We start from the raw sequence: 14,274 nt of genomic DNA, 5'->3' as shown, positions 1-14,274 counted from the left end.
GCCGGACCCGCCCCACGACAGAGATGATTGCCAACTGGCAAGGTTTGCCTTTCTTTCTCAGTCACCCAACCAGTCAATCAAGAGGCAAGTTGCGGTGATGATGAAATGCCGAGTCCGAGTAAGTTACGGTTTGCGTTATGACGGGCCATGTCGCCAAGTTCCGCGTCACGACTCATGTCATCGAAACTTTACAAGAGGGTCAGCTGAGAGTTTCGATCAGGCCCTTCATCCAAAAGTATATTTATGATCATCGGCGATGCGCGGCCATGATTGGAGCTCTACACGTGACGGATCCAGCGCGCGGACCCCGCACTGAAAGCCTCGATCTCCTCCACAAGCTCCGCCGCCCTCAGCCTGTAGTCCCCCTGAGCGTAGAATGACGCAACAAAAGTATATTCCCCCAACTCAGCTCGTCCTGTGCTCTTATCTCCAAGGTACCTTCAACCAGCATGATGTCTCACCCCTTATCCGCCATGCCTCGACCTCCTCCAGAAGCTCCGCCGCCCTCGGCCTCTCCTTCCCCTTCCCCGCCCATGATCGCCTCATTATCCCCTGTAGCTCTCTCGGTATCCGCATCCTGTACAGCACTTCGGGCCGCATGTCATTCTCAGCACTGATACATGCCACAGAGTGTCCGTCGATGTTGCAGAAGGGATGCTCCCCGGCGAAGATGTACCACATCACCAGCGAGAAAGAGTATACGTCCACCGCCGCCGTGTACTGACCCTCTCCCCGGAAGATCTCCGGCGCCATGTACCGGTACGTCCCCGTTGTGCCTGTCAGCTCCGTCGACATGAACGACTCGTCCGACAAGAAGCCGCCAGACCCCCTGCCTCCTCCCGGTGTCAGCGGCGCCTTGCCCGGGCTCAGCGGACACATGCGGCTGAGCCCGAAGTCCCCGATCTTCACCGTCCTCCCGTCCTCCGTCAGCAGCATGTTGGCCGGCTTGATGTCTCGGTGGATCACCGGCGGCTTCTGCGCGTGCAGGTACGCCAGCGCGCTCAGGATGTCCTCCACCCACGACACTGCCCTCCTCGTCTTGGGCCGCCAGCGCCCGTCCCGTCGCGACTTCTTCTTGGCCTCGTAGTACTGCTCCAGGCTCCCCCCCGGCATCAGCTCCATCACCAGCCACGGCAGCCCGTCGTGCTCGTAGATGCCGTAGAAGTCCACCACGTTCTTGTGCCGGAACGCGTGGCTCATCATGCCGATCTCCTTGAGCAGGTCCTTGCCCTCCTCGGACCGGGCGTCGAGCTTGGAGCACAGGGTCTTGACGGCGACCTGCCTGCCGTTGTAGAGGGCGCTCCTGACCTCCCCGCAGGAGCCTTGGCCGAGGACGTCGCCGAAGGTGAGGGAGGATCGACGGATGGCGAAGGATCCGCAGCGGTCGATGTCATTTTGCTTGAGGATGTTATGGTGGAAGACGAGGTCAAGGAAGATGGGGCAGTCGTCCTGAAGGGAGGGTCTACGCTGAAATCTAAGCTTTACATCTTCGGTATCGATTTTCAGTTCCTTGGTTGCCTTTGATGGCTCAATTTGCAATTCAGTTTGTTGTGATTGTTCGCTCTGGCACATATTTGTTTGGACTTCAGCTGGCTTCGCGCGTAGGTTTTGTTTTTGCAGGAAGGTTCTTTCCATGGGGCAGTCGTCCTCAAGGGACGCAAGCCTCTCTCAGTATTTTTGCTTGAGAGGAGCGTTTCTTGCAGTCGAGGGTTCGGCGTCCGAGCATCATGGCATCGTTCCTTGCCGGAACTCGCCGCTAGCCTGCCGCACTTACCACAGCCGACTGAGAGAAGAGGGGAGGGGAGAGGAGGGGAGGGGAGGGAAGGGGAGAGGAGAGGAGGGAAAAAGAGATGAATTTGACTTGCGACCTCTCAGGCTACGGGGCCGTCATGGGGTGGAGCCAGGGGTGGAGCGGGGGGTTGTTTTCAAGGGGAGGAGAGGGGTGGTACGGAAGTTGACAGAACGTACCGAGCGATCAGGTCGGAAGTTGACGATAAAAATAAAACAAACTTCTTCCAAGACTGACACGGTTTTTACTGACAGTCACCCGGGGGCCCGGGCCCTTCCCGGCTGACTCAGCCAAGCTTCAACGGCCGCCCGCGAGTCAAGTTGAGTGCGGTAATATAAAGTCACCTTCGATGGACGCGCTGCTCTCCAGGTTTGAATTTACTCAAACTTTTAAGAATAGTGTCGTAAAGATCTTGCTAATAATGTACCGTACGGTCAAGCCTCATCCTCGTAGTACCGTATACCTGTTGTATCACGGTAGTACCGTATACCTGTTGTATGTACCGTACTGAGTTTACGACTAGCCGCCAGTTCCACCCGGTACAAGATGCGCCCTGCCACGGTTGGGCATGGTATGCATAACAGTCGGTATTTTGCCTGATGAAGTACCAAAATGTACCCGACACGGTACCGGAGGTATTTCAAATAAAACTTCATATTGCCCTTATAGTTTTCGCTATTTCGGCACTGATGATGCTGTTACATCGTTACAAGTCACTGAGTGCCCGGTGGGTACAACATCAGACGCTGGCCTGGCCCCGGCAGCCCGGCCCGGCCGGGACTGAGTCGCCGCCACCGAACGGAATGCCCTTGCCAGTTGCCTGCAACCCTACCTGATGCAGCGACCGTCCGCCGTGACCACGGCCGGGCCGTACAGCCGGCGGCCGGACCGTCGGACGGTCGCCCGGGAAGTGCTACTCAGCGCGCAGTGCCCGGCCCCGCGGGCCCGGCGGCGGGCTCGTACCGGGCCGGCGCCGTTCTACAACTCAGCCCACGAGCTCACCCGGAACGTCCTCCGGTACTGTTGAAACCGATTTTCATGAAGGCGTGTCACACAAGATGCTGGCATGACTTCCTACCAACGTCTTCTTCCGCATGGCTGTGTAGTTACCTCCGTAGTATCGTCCTCCTCCTCCTCTCTCTTGCAGACAACAGGACTGAGCCTCATGGGTTGGCCAAATGCTGTCTCATCGATGAACACGTGTACAGCCTGCGCACTACGACTGAGAGGAGGAGCTGGGTGAGACTTGGTTTTGGAAATGGTGGACTCCGGGAGGAGGAAAGGCAACAGGGGAGGGGAGGAGGATGAAAGGTACTGAGCGCGAGGAGGAACTTGATTCAGGTAAAGAAAGAGAACGGAACAAGGATTAGAAGCAATCGATTAATTCGAAGAATTCATCTGGTTGATTTAATTCCAGTACTTCCCCGACAACCCGCCCGGCCGGACCCGCCCCACGACAGAGATGATTGCCAACTGGCAAGGTTTGCCTTTCTTTCTCAGTCAATCAAGAGGCAAGTTGCGGTGATGGTGAAAGTTGCCGGGTAAGTTACGGTTTGCGTTATGACGGGCCATGTCGCCAAGTTCCGCGTCACGACTCATGTCATCGAAACTTTACAAGAGGGTCAGCTGAGAGTTTCGATCAGGCCCTTCATCCAAAAGCATATTTATGATCATCGGCGATGCCATGATTGGAGCTCTACACGTGACGGATCCAGCGCGCGGACCCCGCACTGAAAGCCTCGATCTCCTCCACAAGCTCCACCGCCCTCAGCCTGTAGTCCCCCTGAGCGTAGAATGACGCAACAAAAGTATATTCCCCCAACTCAGCTCGTCCTGTGACCTTATCTCCAAGGTACCTTCAACCAGCATGATGTCTCATCCCTTATCCGCCATGCCTCGACCTCCTCCAGAAGCTCCGCCGCCCTCGGCCTCTCCTTCCCCTTCCCCGCCCATGATCGCCTCATCATCCCCTGTAGCTCTCTCGGTATCCGCATCCTGTACAGCACTTCGGGCCGCATGTCATTCTCAGCACTGATACATGCCACAGAGTGTCCGTCGATGTTGCAGAAGGGATGCTCCCCGGCGAAGATGTACCACATCACCAGCGAGAAAGAGTACACGTCCACCGCCGCCGTGTACTGACCCTCTCCCCGGAAGATCTCCGGCGCCATGTACCGGTACGTCCCCGTTGTGCCTGTCAGCTCCGTCGACATGGGCGACTCGTCCGACAAGAAGCCGCCAGACCCCCTGCCTCCTCCCGGTGTCAGCGGCGCCTTGCCCGGGCTCAGCGGACACATGCGGCTGAGCCCGAAGTCCCCGATCTTCACCGTCCTCCCGTCCCCCGTCAGCAGCATGTTGGCCGGCTTGATGTCTCGGTGGATCACCGGCGGCTTCTGCGCGTGCAGGTACGCCAGCGCGCTCAGGATGTCCTCCACCCACGACACTGCCCTCCTCGTCTTGGGCCGCCAGCGCCCGTCCCGTCGCGACTTCTTCTTGGCCTCGTAGTACTGCTCCAGGCTCCCCCCCGGCATCAGCTCCATCACCAGCCACGGCAGCCCGTCGTGCTCGTAGATGCCGTAGAAGTCCACCACGTTCTTGTGCCGGAACGCGTGGCTCATCATGCCGATCTCCTTGAGCAGGTCCTTGCCCTCCTCGGACCGGGCGTCGAGCTTGGAGCACAGGGTCTTGACGGCGACCTGCCTGCCGTTGTAGAGGGCGCTCCTGACCTCCCCGCAGGAGCCTTGGCCGAGGACGTCGCCGAAGGTGAGGGAGGATCGACGGATGGCGAAGGATCCGCAGCGGTCGATGTCATTTGGCTTGAGGATGTTATGGTGGAAGACGAGGTCGAGGAAGATGGGGCAGTCGTCCTGAAGGGAGGGTCTACGCACAAACCCAAGCTTTACATCTTCGGTATCGATTTTCAGTTCCTTGGTTGCCTTTGAAGGTTCAATTTCAAGTGTTTGTTGTGATTGTTCGCTCTGGCACATATTTGTTTGGACTTCAGCTGGCTTCGCGCGTAGGTTTTGTTTTTGTAGGAAGGTTGTTTCCTAGGAAAGATGTAGTTATGGTGGTAGTTGAGGTCAAGGAAGATGGGGCAGTCGTCCTCAAGGGACGCAAGCCTCTCTCAGTATTTGTGAAGTTGAGAGGAGCGTGTCTAGCAGTCGAGGGTTCGGCGTCCGAGCATCATGGCATCGTTCCTTGCCGGAACTCGCCGCTAGCCTGCCGCACTCACCACAGCCGACTGAGAGGAGTGGAGAGGCGAGGCGAGGAGAGGGGAGGGGAGAGGAGGGGAGGGGAGAGAAGAGGAGGCAAAAAGAGATGAATTTGACTTGCGACCTCCCAGGGTACGGTGGCCGTCATCCGTACGGTAGTAGGGGGGTGGAGCGGACGGTTGTTTTCAAGGGGAGGAGAGGGGTGGTACGGAAGTTGACAGAACGTACCGAGCGATCACGTCGGAAGTTTACGACAAAAATAAAACAAACTTCTTCCAAGACTGACACGGTTTTTACTGACAGTCACCCGGGGGCCCGGGCCCTTCCCGGCTGACTCAGCCAAGCTTCAACGGCTCAAGTTGAGTGCTTGTATGTACCCGGCGTGCTGAGTTTACCGTAGTACGACTAGCCGCCAGGTCCACCCGGTACAAGATGCGCCCTGACAGTGCCACGTTGGGCATAGTATGCATAACTTGACAGTCCTCGTACTGATTTTCAGTAACTTAACTTTGAGTAAAGCCGTCATAAACAGTACGGTCGGTATTTTGCCTGATGAAGTACCAAAATGTACCCGACACGGTACCGGAGGTATTTGACATATAAAACTTCATATTGCCCTTTATCGTTACAAGTGCAACGATGTCATGGGTACTCAACATCAGACGCTGGCCTGGCCCCGGCAGCCCGGCCCGGGACTGAGTCGCCGGGGAGCCCGGAGTACGCCGGGAATGCCTGCTACTGCAGTGCAATTCAGTTTGTTGTGATTGTTCGCTCTGGCACATATTTGTTTGGATTTCAGCTGGCTTCGCGCGTAGGTTTTGTTTTTGCAGGAAGGCTGTTTCCTGGTGTAGTTATGGTGGTAGTTGAGGTCAAGGAAGATGGGGCAGTCGTCCTCAAGGGACGCAAGCCTCTCTCAGTATTTGTGCTTGAGAGGAGCGCGTCTTGCTTTCGAGGGGTCGGCGTCCGAGCATCATGGCATCGTCCCTTGCCGGAACTCGCCGCTAGCCTAGCCTGGCCCGTGGGGAGGGGAGAGGAGGGGAGAGGAGAGCCTCCGGAGGCAAAAAGAGATGATTTTGACTTGCGACCTCTCAGGGTACGGTGGCCGTCATCCGTACGGTAGTAGGGGGGTGGAGCGGACGGTTGTTTTCAAGGGGAGGAGAGGGGTGGTACCGAACTGAGTTGACAGAACGTACCGAGCGATCACGTCGGAAGTTTACGACAAAAATAAAACAAAGAGACTGACGGTGGGGGCCCGGCCCGGGCCCTTCCCGGCTGACTCAGCCAAGCTTCAACGGCTCAAGTTGAGTGCGGTAATATAAAGTCACCTTCGATGGACGCGCTGCTCTCCAGGTTTCAATTTACTCAAACTTAAGAATAGTGTCGTCACAGTGAAGATCTTGCTAATAATGTACCGTACGGTCAAGCCTCATCCTCGTAGTACCGTATATCTGTTGTATGTACCGTGCTGAGTTTACGATAGTAGCCGCCAGGTCCACCCGGTACAAGATGCGCCCTGCCACGTTGGGCATAGTATGCATAACAGTCGGTATTTTGCCTGATGAAGTACCAAAATGTACCCGACACGGTACCGGAGGTATTTCATATAAAACTTCATATTGTCCTTCTAGTTTTCGCTATTTCGGCATGATGCTGTTACCGTCACATCGTCCCGGTTGAAGCCTGCCACTGAGTGCCGTGGGTACAACACATGATCCGATGATCAGACGCTGGCCTGGCCCCGGCAGCCCGGCCCGGGACTGAGTCGCCGCCACCGTGGCACCGAACGGAATGCCTCAAGTTGCCTGCAACCCTACCTGATGCAGCGACCGTCCGCTGTGGGGCCACGGCCCGGCCGTACAGCGGAGGCTGCCCCGCGGGCCCGGCGGGCCCGGGGCTTCATCATGGACCGTACCGGGCCGGCAGTTCTACTAGTGACAACTCAGCCCACGAGCTCACGCCGGGCCGGCCCGGAACGTCCTCCGGTACTGTTGAAACCGATTCCGAAAGTTTCATGAAGGCGTGTCACACCGGATGCTGGCATGACTTCCTACCAACCGAACGTCAGCGCTAAGTTACCACCCGTTATCGTCCTCCTCCTCCTCTCTCTTGCAGACAACAGGACTGAACCTCTTGGGTGGGCCAAATGCTGTCTCATCCTGTCTCATCGATGAGAATCCACTGCCAGGCCGGGCCCGCCCCACGACAGTCATGATTGCCAACCGTCGTGGACCGGGAGTCTAGTGTGTGACTCGTCACTCAGTGACGGATCCAGCGCGCGGACCCCGCACTGAAAGCCTCGATCTCCTCCACAAGCTCCACCGCCCTCAGCCTGTAGTCCCCCTGAGCGTAGAATGATCCGCAACAAAAGTATATTTCCAAGGGATGCTCCCCGGCGAAGATGTACCACATCACCAGCGAGAAAGAGTACACGTCCACCGCCGCCGTGTACTGACCCTCTCCCCGGAAGATCTCCGGCGCCATGTACCGGTACGTCCCCGTTGTGCCTGTCGGCTCCGTCGACATGAACGACTCGTCCGACAAGTAGCCGCCAGACCCCCTGCCTCCTCCCGGTGTCAGCGGCGCCTTGTCCGGGCTCAGCGGACACATGCGGCTGAGCGCATGCTAGGTGCTGCTGCAACTGGCTACAAGCCTGTCATCTCAGGACTGATCGGATCGCAGGGTGCCGGGCTCAGTCACAGGAGACCTGTGACAGCTTGGTACATTTGAGAGTGAGTCGTCAGACTCAGACTAAAGAACTGACCTGTAACCCAGCAAACAGCCGGAAGCATGATGTATCAAGTGCATCAGCCTATGTGAGACAGCGGCAATCTTGGAAGCATGTGATGGAACAAGTAAACAACTCTTTACTTGCAAACCACACTGTTCATTCCCAATTCAAACTACCATCTTTCAAAAACTCAAGTACAAAAGTTCCTCTCCACAAAGTACACTAGACAAGGTCTTGCTCCCTTAGCCAAATCACTCCTTCCCTGACCCTCATCTCCATGAGAAGACACCTCTACACCCCGCGCGCCTACCTCGCCATGCCTCGACCTCCTCCAGAAGCTCCGCCGCCCTCGGCCTCTCCTTCCCCTCCCCCGCCCATGATCGCCTCATCATCCCCTGTAGCTCCCACGGCATCATCCGCTCGCTCAGCACTGCCGGACGGAAGTTGTACTTGGCCGCCATGCTGGCCACCGAGTGTCCGTCGATGTTGCAGAAGGGATGCTCCCCGGCGAAGATGTACCACATCACCAGCGAGAAAGAGTACACGTCCACCGCCGCCGTGTACTGACCCTCTCCCCGGAAGATCTCCGGCGCCATGTACCGGTACGTCCCCGTTGTGCCTGTCAGCTCCGTCGACATGAACGACTCGTCCGACAAGAAGCCGCCAGACCCCCTGCCTCCTCCCGGTGTCAGCGGCGCCTTGCCCGGGCTCAGCGGACACATGCGGCTGAGCCCGAAGTCCCCGATCTTCACCGTCCTCCCGTCCCCCGTCAGCAGCATGTTGGCCGGCTTGATGTCTCGGTGGATCACCGGCGGCTTCTGCGCGTGCAGGTACGCCAGCGCGCTCAGGATGTCCTCCACCCACGACACTGCCCTCCTCGTCTTGGGCCGCCAGCGCCCGTCCCGTCGCGACTTCTTCTTGGCCTCGTAGTACTGCTCCAGGCTCCCCCCGGCATCAGCTCCATCACCAGCCACGGCAGCCCGTCGTGCTCGTAGATGCCGTAGAAGTCCACCACGTTCTTGTGCCGGAACGCGTGGCTCATCATGCTGATCTCCTTGAGCAGGTCCTTGCCCTCCTCGGACCGGGCGTCGAGCTTCGAGCACAGGGTCTTGACGGCGACCTGCCTGCCGTTGTAGAGGGCGCTCCTGACCTCCCCGCAGGAGCCTTGGCCGAGGACGTCGCCGAAGGTGAGGGAGGATCGACGGATGGCGAAGGATCCGCAGCGGTCGATGTCATTTGGCTTGAGGATGTTATGGTGGAAGACGAGGTCAAGGAAGATGGGGCAGTCGTCCTGAAGGGAGGGTCTACGCTGAAACCCAAGCTTTACATCTTCGGTATCGATTTTCAGTTCCTTGGTTGCCTTTGATGGTTCGATTTGCAATTCATCTGCGTTGCATTTGGCTGGGGGCTTATCGATGGTGAATTTTTCTGAGGATTCTTTGATCTCTATTTCAAGCGTTTGTTGTGATTGTTCGCTCTGGCACATATTTGTTTGGATTTCAGCTGGCTTCGCGCGTAGGTTTTGTTTTTGCAGGAAGGCTGTTTCCTGGTGTAGTTATGGTGGTAGTTGAGGTCAAGGAAGATGGGGCAGTCGTCCTCAAGGGACGCAAGCCTCTCGCAGTGTATGCAGGGCGTCAGGAGGAGGGCAGGTGTCGGGGGTGGCAGACTTGACTTGCTCGCGTGCATGGAGGTAGGCTTGTGCTTGAGACTCTCAGAGGACTCCGAGCGTGTCTTGCTTTCGAGGGTTTGGCGTCCCGGAGTCCGAGCACCGTCCCTTGCCGGAACCCGCTGCTTGCTTGCCGCACTCATACCACAGACTGATTTTGACTTGCGACCTCTCAGGCTACGGGGGCCGTCATCCGTAGTAGGGGGGTGGAGCCAGGGGTGGAGCGGACGGTTGTTTTCAAGGGGAGGAGAGGGGTGGTACGGAAGTTGACAGAACGTTTTGAGTGCCGTAATAAAGTCCGACACCTTCGGATGGACGCTGGCCTGGCCCCGGCGGCGCGGCCCGGCCCGGGACTCCGACTGGCAGTCGCCTCCGGCGAGGCTCATGGACCGTACCGGGCCGGCTCCCGACGACCGCCTGCCGAGCTCACCCGGAACGTCCTTCTTTACTCAAAGTGAAGTTAAAAATCAGTACGAGGACAATCAGGAGAGTCGAGGAGGCTTGACCCAGTAAAGATTGAAAGGAACTGCCGCAAGGCCGGGCGCCGGGGCCGGGCCGTCCGGGCCGACTCATGATCACCGTTTCCGGTGCCAGTGACACGCCTTTATGAAAATCGGTTTCAATCGGATGAGATCAATACAAAGGGGCTTGCGCGGGACAACTGATCTTGCGGGAGGAAGAGAAGAACAAGAACAAGAACAAGATCAAGATCAAGAACAGGAACCAAGAACAAGAAGAGGTGGTGAAGATGAGAATGGAGATGGAGAAGGAATCGGAGCCTGAAAGAATCAAAGGAAGGAACACCTTGAACTCTTAAGATAGGGAACTCATCGAGCAGTCGCAACGATAGATCTTGCACCAAAAAGCATCGATATCACAAGAGAGCCTCACAGGTCCATTGAACTCACTCAAAAGCACAGCATGAAATCGGAATGAAGAGTCTTGGCTCGATGTGACCTTAGGAAACCGATGCTGGCATGACTTCCTACCAATGTCTTCTTCCGCATGGCTGTGCAGTTATCTCCGTTATCGTCCTCCTCCTCCTCTCTCTTGCAGACAACAGGACTGAGCCTCTTGGGTTGGGCAAATGCTGTCGCGTCGATGAACACGTGTACAGCGCACTACGGCTGAGAGGAGGAACTAGGTGAGACTTGGTTCTGGAAATGGAGGAGGAGGAAAGGGAACAGAGGAGGGGAGGAGGATGAAAGGTAGCGCGAGGAGGGGAGGAGGATGAAAGGTAGCGTGAGGGCGACGAGGTAGGGGAGATGAACTTGATTCAGGTAAAGAAAGAGAAAGGAACAAGGATTAGAAGCAGGAGCAGGAGCAGGAGCAGGAGCAGGAGCAGGAGCAGGAGCAGGAGCAGGAGCAGGAGCAGGGGCAGGGGCAGGGGCAGGGGCAGGAGGGGGTGAGTCTGGAGGGGGTAAAGGATGACGATTGCATGTGCAGGAAACGCACAGCAAGTACAAGGCCGCTCCAACGGAAGGGCAAGGCTGCGAAGAATCCACCAGCTCGAACAGGTCAGAGTCAAGATTCGGCGATGAGAGGGAGGGAGCTGACAGAAGTTCAGCAGCAGCACAGTCAGATGCTTGGGACCTTGCTGAGGTTTTGCTGACGCTCGAACCTTCCTAGCGGCTCATGCGATCTGTGTGAGAAGCAGGCGGGGGCAGGGGAGGGAGGCAGCGACTTCGACTTGGATGAGGAGGACATCGACAGAGCTGCAAGGAGCATACAGGATGTGCTAGAGCAAGGTTACGATGCGATGCGATGAGAGGAGCTAAGGTACAACGCTGATCGCTAGGGCAGACAAGGACAAGCTCGTAAAGATCAAGGGGAGACAGCTTGGAAAGGTGCTGACGCAGGAAGTGCGGGCTCGATGTGAGGTTGTGGATGTATGCAGGACACCCAGAAGGAGAGGGAGCAGAGCATCCTTGCAGGGAAGCCTGAGGACAGCCCGTTCAAGCTGAACCAAGTGAATTCGATGAGATAGACTTGTAGATCATAGTGTGATGGGCATGTCAAGGTCGTCAAGAATGTCGATGCCCGACTGAAGAGCAGCGGCAAGAACAATGACGAGCTTGCTCAGGAGCAGCAGGTCCCTCCATTCTCGTGTACTAGAGGAAACTCTCGATGACAACCCATGTGCAGGAGCTTTTTGACGAGATTGCGAGGCAGCTGAGGGAGGACGGCATCGACAGATCCGGTACTTCCTCCTCCCTCGCTGCTTCATCCCTTTCATCCCCTTCCTCTGATCCTCCTTCCTCTCACCTCACCTCTCCTCCTTCATGCATCTCTTTTCCCTACCTCTCTCCTCTCCCTTCCCCTTCTGCTTCATCCCTCTCCTCTCTTCTTCCTTCCCCTCTCCTCTCCTCCATCTCCTCCATATATCTCCCCCTCCCCTCCCCTCATCTCATCTCCTCCATCTCCTTCATCCCTCTGCTCTGCATCCCTCTGCTCTGCTCTGCTCTGCTCTCTCTTTCTTTGCTCTCCTCTCCTGTCCTGTCCTCTCTTTTCCTGTCCTGTCCTCTCTTTTCCTGTCCTGTCCTCTCTTTTCCTGTCCTCTCCTCTCCTCTCCTCTCCTCTCCTCTCCTCTCCTCTCCTCTCCTGGCGCTGAATGCTGTTCGTCCTTCAGACTTCCGTGGAACGCAGATAGAGGACATCACCGAGAGGTTGAAACGCTGAGCTGTTGTTGTCTTGCTCCGATCGCCGATGATGGCGTTTCAGGACGGCACTGAGATTGACAGATGACAATGATGACGTCAATGAAGAAGAAGACGCTGATCAAGGAGACGAACAAGCGAACAATGTCGTCGCAATGGAGAGTGTTCGGAAGGAGGATCCGAAGAAGTCGCCCGTGGAGGCTGACGACGGGGCTGAGCTCGGTACTTCGAGTTTGGCAGCGAAAACTCGTTGGGTGCTGACTGGGGTTGTTGTGTGTTGAAGAGCGAGCAAGAGAAGGAAGGGATATCTTTGAATTCTCATCTGACCCCGATCTTGATCAATTCGGAAACTTTGAAGTTGAAGAGAACGATCAAGTCCCGTGTTTGGATGTCGACAATGAAATGAAGGAAGGGATTCAGAAGGGAGACGAGCTAGCCAATGAGCTTGCAAAGAAGGTCTGGAGTGGATGGAAGATCTGCTAGAATTGACGTTGTTTTCAAGTTTGGTTTGAACCTTGGGGACGAATCATCGGGAGCGTTGAAGAGGTTTTCTATGACAAGTTGCTTGTTGTAGCGCTGTTTGACATTTTTGTTTCTCTGTCTCATAGGGACGAGAATGCCCCTCCAAGCTCTGACAGTATGATGCCTCCTCCATGTATGAGACTTCGTTTGTTCCTTTTGTACCTTGGATATTTCCCAGCGTCTTTGTCTCCATCATCTTTCCTCTTGTTTTGCTCCGCGATTCCTTTTCACTTTGATGCGATCAATTCAAACTTTTCAACACTCTCCTGACTGATCATAAACTACTCCACCAATATCTTTCCCTCTTCCCATCATCTTTACTTTCCTTGCTGGATCTTGTCTTCGATCTTACTTTGTCCTTTGAAGATGAGAACAATGAAGACACGATGTCAAAGACCATGACAGATGTAGCCAACAATCTCTCTTCCCCCATCTCAATCTTTTTCTGTTGACCGTCTTACAGGGCACTAGTGTTCCTTTTCTAGAGGGAGTGAATGAGGAGGAGAGGAGAATGGGTCAGCAAACATTTTATTGGCCAAAGGAGGAACAAAACACAACCAACGGTGTGTAATCACCGTAGAGACATTGTCTTGACATGAAGATCTGTACCAGACGAAGATGATTTCTGGAAAGACTGCAGCTACACTTTTGAGATCGATGAGGTGTTGTTGTCTTCTGTGATGATTGTCTCGTTGCTGATTGCAGAACGTGAGTAAAGTGGTGTGGAGAACCCAAGTCAGAGATTGTCCAGCCAGGAAGGAAACCAAACATGACTGATCAAGAGTGAGTTTTGTGATGTGAATGAGTTCGAAAAGATGCCGTTGACATCAACTGCCGTTGACATCAACTTGCAAAGGTACTGGGATTTCTTAGAAGATGAAGCAGAGAGATACTTCAAGTACATCGGTGAGAGGAGATGAAAGAAAGCTTTATCTTGATGTCAAACATGCTTGTTGAGGAGATGAAAGAGAATTTTGTAATGATTTCAATCGTGGCTGTTAATCATCAGGCCTTGATCCAAGTAAACTCCAGTCCTACGGCTCTTACAAGGATTTGCCGTCAGTTCTAAAGAGGTTTGAATCGTTTATCAAGCTAAAATTTCATTTTCACTGCAATGACAATCTTCCATAATGTTGTTAGTCTTGATTGATGGCTGTGGTGGTAAAGTTGTTGGAGCTGATGCTGCTGCTCAAGTTGTAGCTGCTGTTGATTATTATGCAATGTTCATGATGAAGACGATGGTCAAAGTGATGAAGATGGTTGTGATGATGGTAAAGGTGATTATGGAAACGACGGCACAAATTGTTATGTTGACTTGAAAGATGATTGAGATGAAGATTGAGTTGATGATGATTTGAATCATGCACAAGGACAACAATGATGATAACGGGAAAAGAGGAGCGTGAACGATGTTGATACCAATGCTTATTGAAGATAACCTTCTCACAATTTTCCTTTCCTCATTGTCAAGGACGATCCTGACTTTGTTCTTTCAGAGGGAACAATACATCAGACAGTTCGGATGAGAACCCTGCCTGTAAGTCTTGCACTCATTGATTCTTTGAACTTCCCATGTTGATTACTTTGACAACAGCTTCAACGGAGTCCAATGCGAATAGCAACAAGGTGGAGAACAAGGTGGAGAAGAAAGAAAAAGTTACCGAACAAGATCAATACAAGAAGGAGATGGAGTCACAGGC

At 54.9% G+C, this 14,274-nt stretch overlaps 5 protein-coding genes across 5 annotated transcripts in view; 1 reads left to right on the top strand and 4 right to left on the bottom strand.

Moving 5' to 3' along the window:
* Window positions 1-423: 423 nt before the first annotated feature.
* GUITHDRAFT_78469 (hypothetical protein) lies at window positions 424-1,572 on the bottom strand (the record flags this gene model as incomplete). The annotated part of the gene is made up of 1 exon (XM_005823990.1): window positions 424-1,572. One exon carries the CDS (start codon window positions 1,570-1,572, stop codon window positions 424-426), a length of 1,149 nt encoding a protein of 382 aa, XP_005824047.1.
* Window positions 1,573-3,684: 2,112 nt separating this feature from the next.
* Window positions 3,685-4,557, bottom strand: GUITHDRAFT_58783 (hypothetical protein; the record flags this gene model as incomplete). The annotated part of the gene is made up of 1 exon (XM_005823989.1): window positions 3,685-4,557. A coding segment is annotated over one exon (873 nt), but the record flags the coding sequence as incomplete, so codon positions are not given.
* Window positions 4,558-7,257: 2,700 nt separating this feature from the next.
* GUITHDRAFT_116790 (hypothetical protein) lies at window positions 7,258-7,608 on the bottom strand (the record flags this gene model as incomplete). Its single annotated transcript, XM_005823988.1, has 1 exon — window positions 7,258-7,608. One exon carries the CDS (start codon window positions 7,606-7,608, stop codon window positions 7,258-7,260), a length of 351 nt encoding a protein of 116 aa, XP_005824045.1.
* A 372-nt stretch (window positions 7,609-7,980) lies between these two features.
* Window positions 7,981-9,215, bottom strand: GUITHDRAFT_116789 (hypothetical protein; the record flags this gene model as incomplete). Its single annotated transcript, XM_005823987.1, has 3 exons — window positions 7,981-7,991; window positions 8,040-8,661; window positions 8,697-9,215. 3 exons carry the CDS (start codon window positions 9,213-9,215, stop codon window positions 7,981-7,983), a joined length of 1,152 nt encoding a protein of 383 aa, XP_005824044.1.
* Window positions 9,216-13,301: 4,086 nt separating this feature from the next.
* Window positions 13,302-14,274, top strand: part of GUITHDRAFT_155068 (hypothetical protein) — a 2,477-nt gene continuing 1,504 nt past the window's right edge. Inside the window, exons 1-5 of the mRNA XM_005823986.1 lie at window positions 13,302-13,357; window positions 13,431-13,480; window positions 13,584-13,647; window positions 14,071-14,111; window positions 14,169-14,265. Coding sequence (XP_005824043.1) covers window positions 13,344-13,357; window positions 13,431-13,480; window positions 13,584-13,647; window positions 14,071-14,111; window positions 14,169-14,265 — 266 coding nt within the window. The 5' untranslated portion in view covers window positions 13,302-13,343. The remainder of the gene's footprint in view (window positions 13,358-13,430; window positions 13,481-13,583; window positions 13,648-14,070; window positions 14,112-14,168; window positions 14,266-14,274) is intronic.

Source organism: Guillardia theta (genome assembly GCF_000315625.1).
Source record: "Guillardia theta CCMP2712 unplaced genomic scaffold GUITHscaffold_100, whole genome shotgun sequence".
NCBI lineage: Eukaryota > Cryptophyceae > Pyrenomonadales > Geminigeraceae > Guillardia > Guillardia theta.
This window is presented reverse-complemented; position numbering and strand designations above follow the sequence as displayed.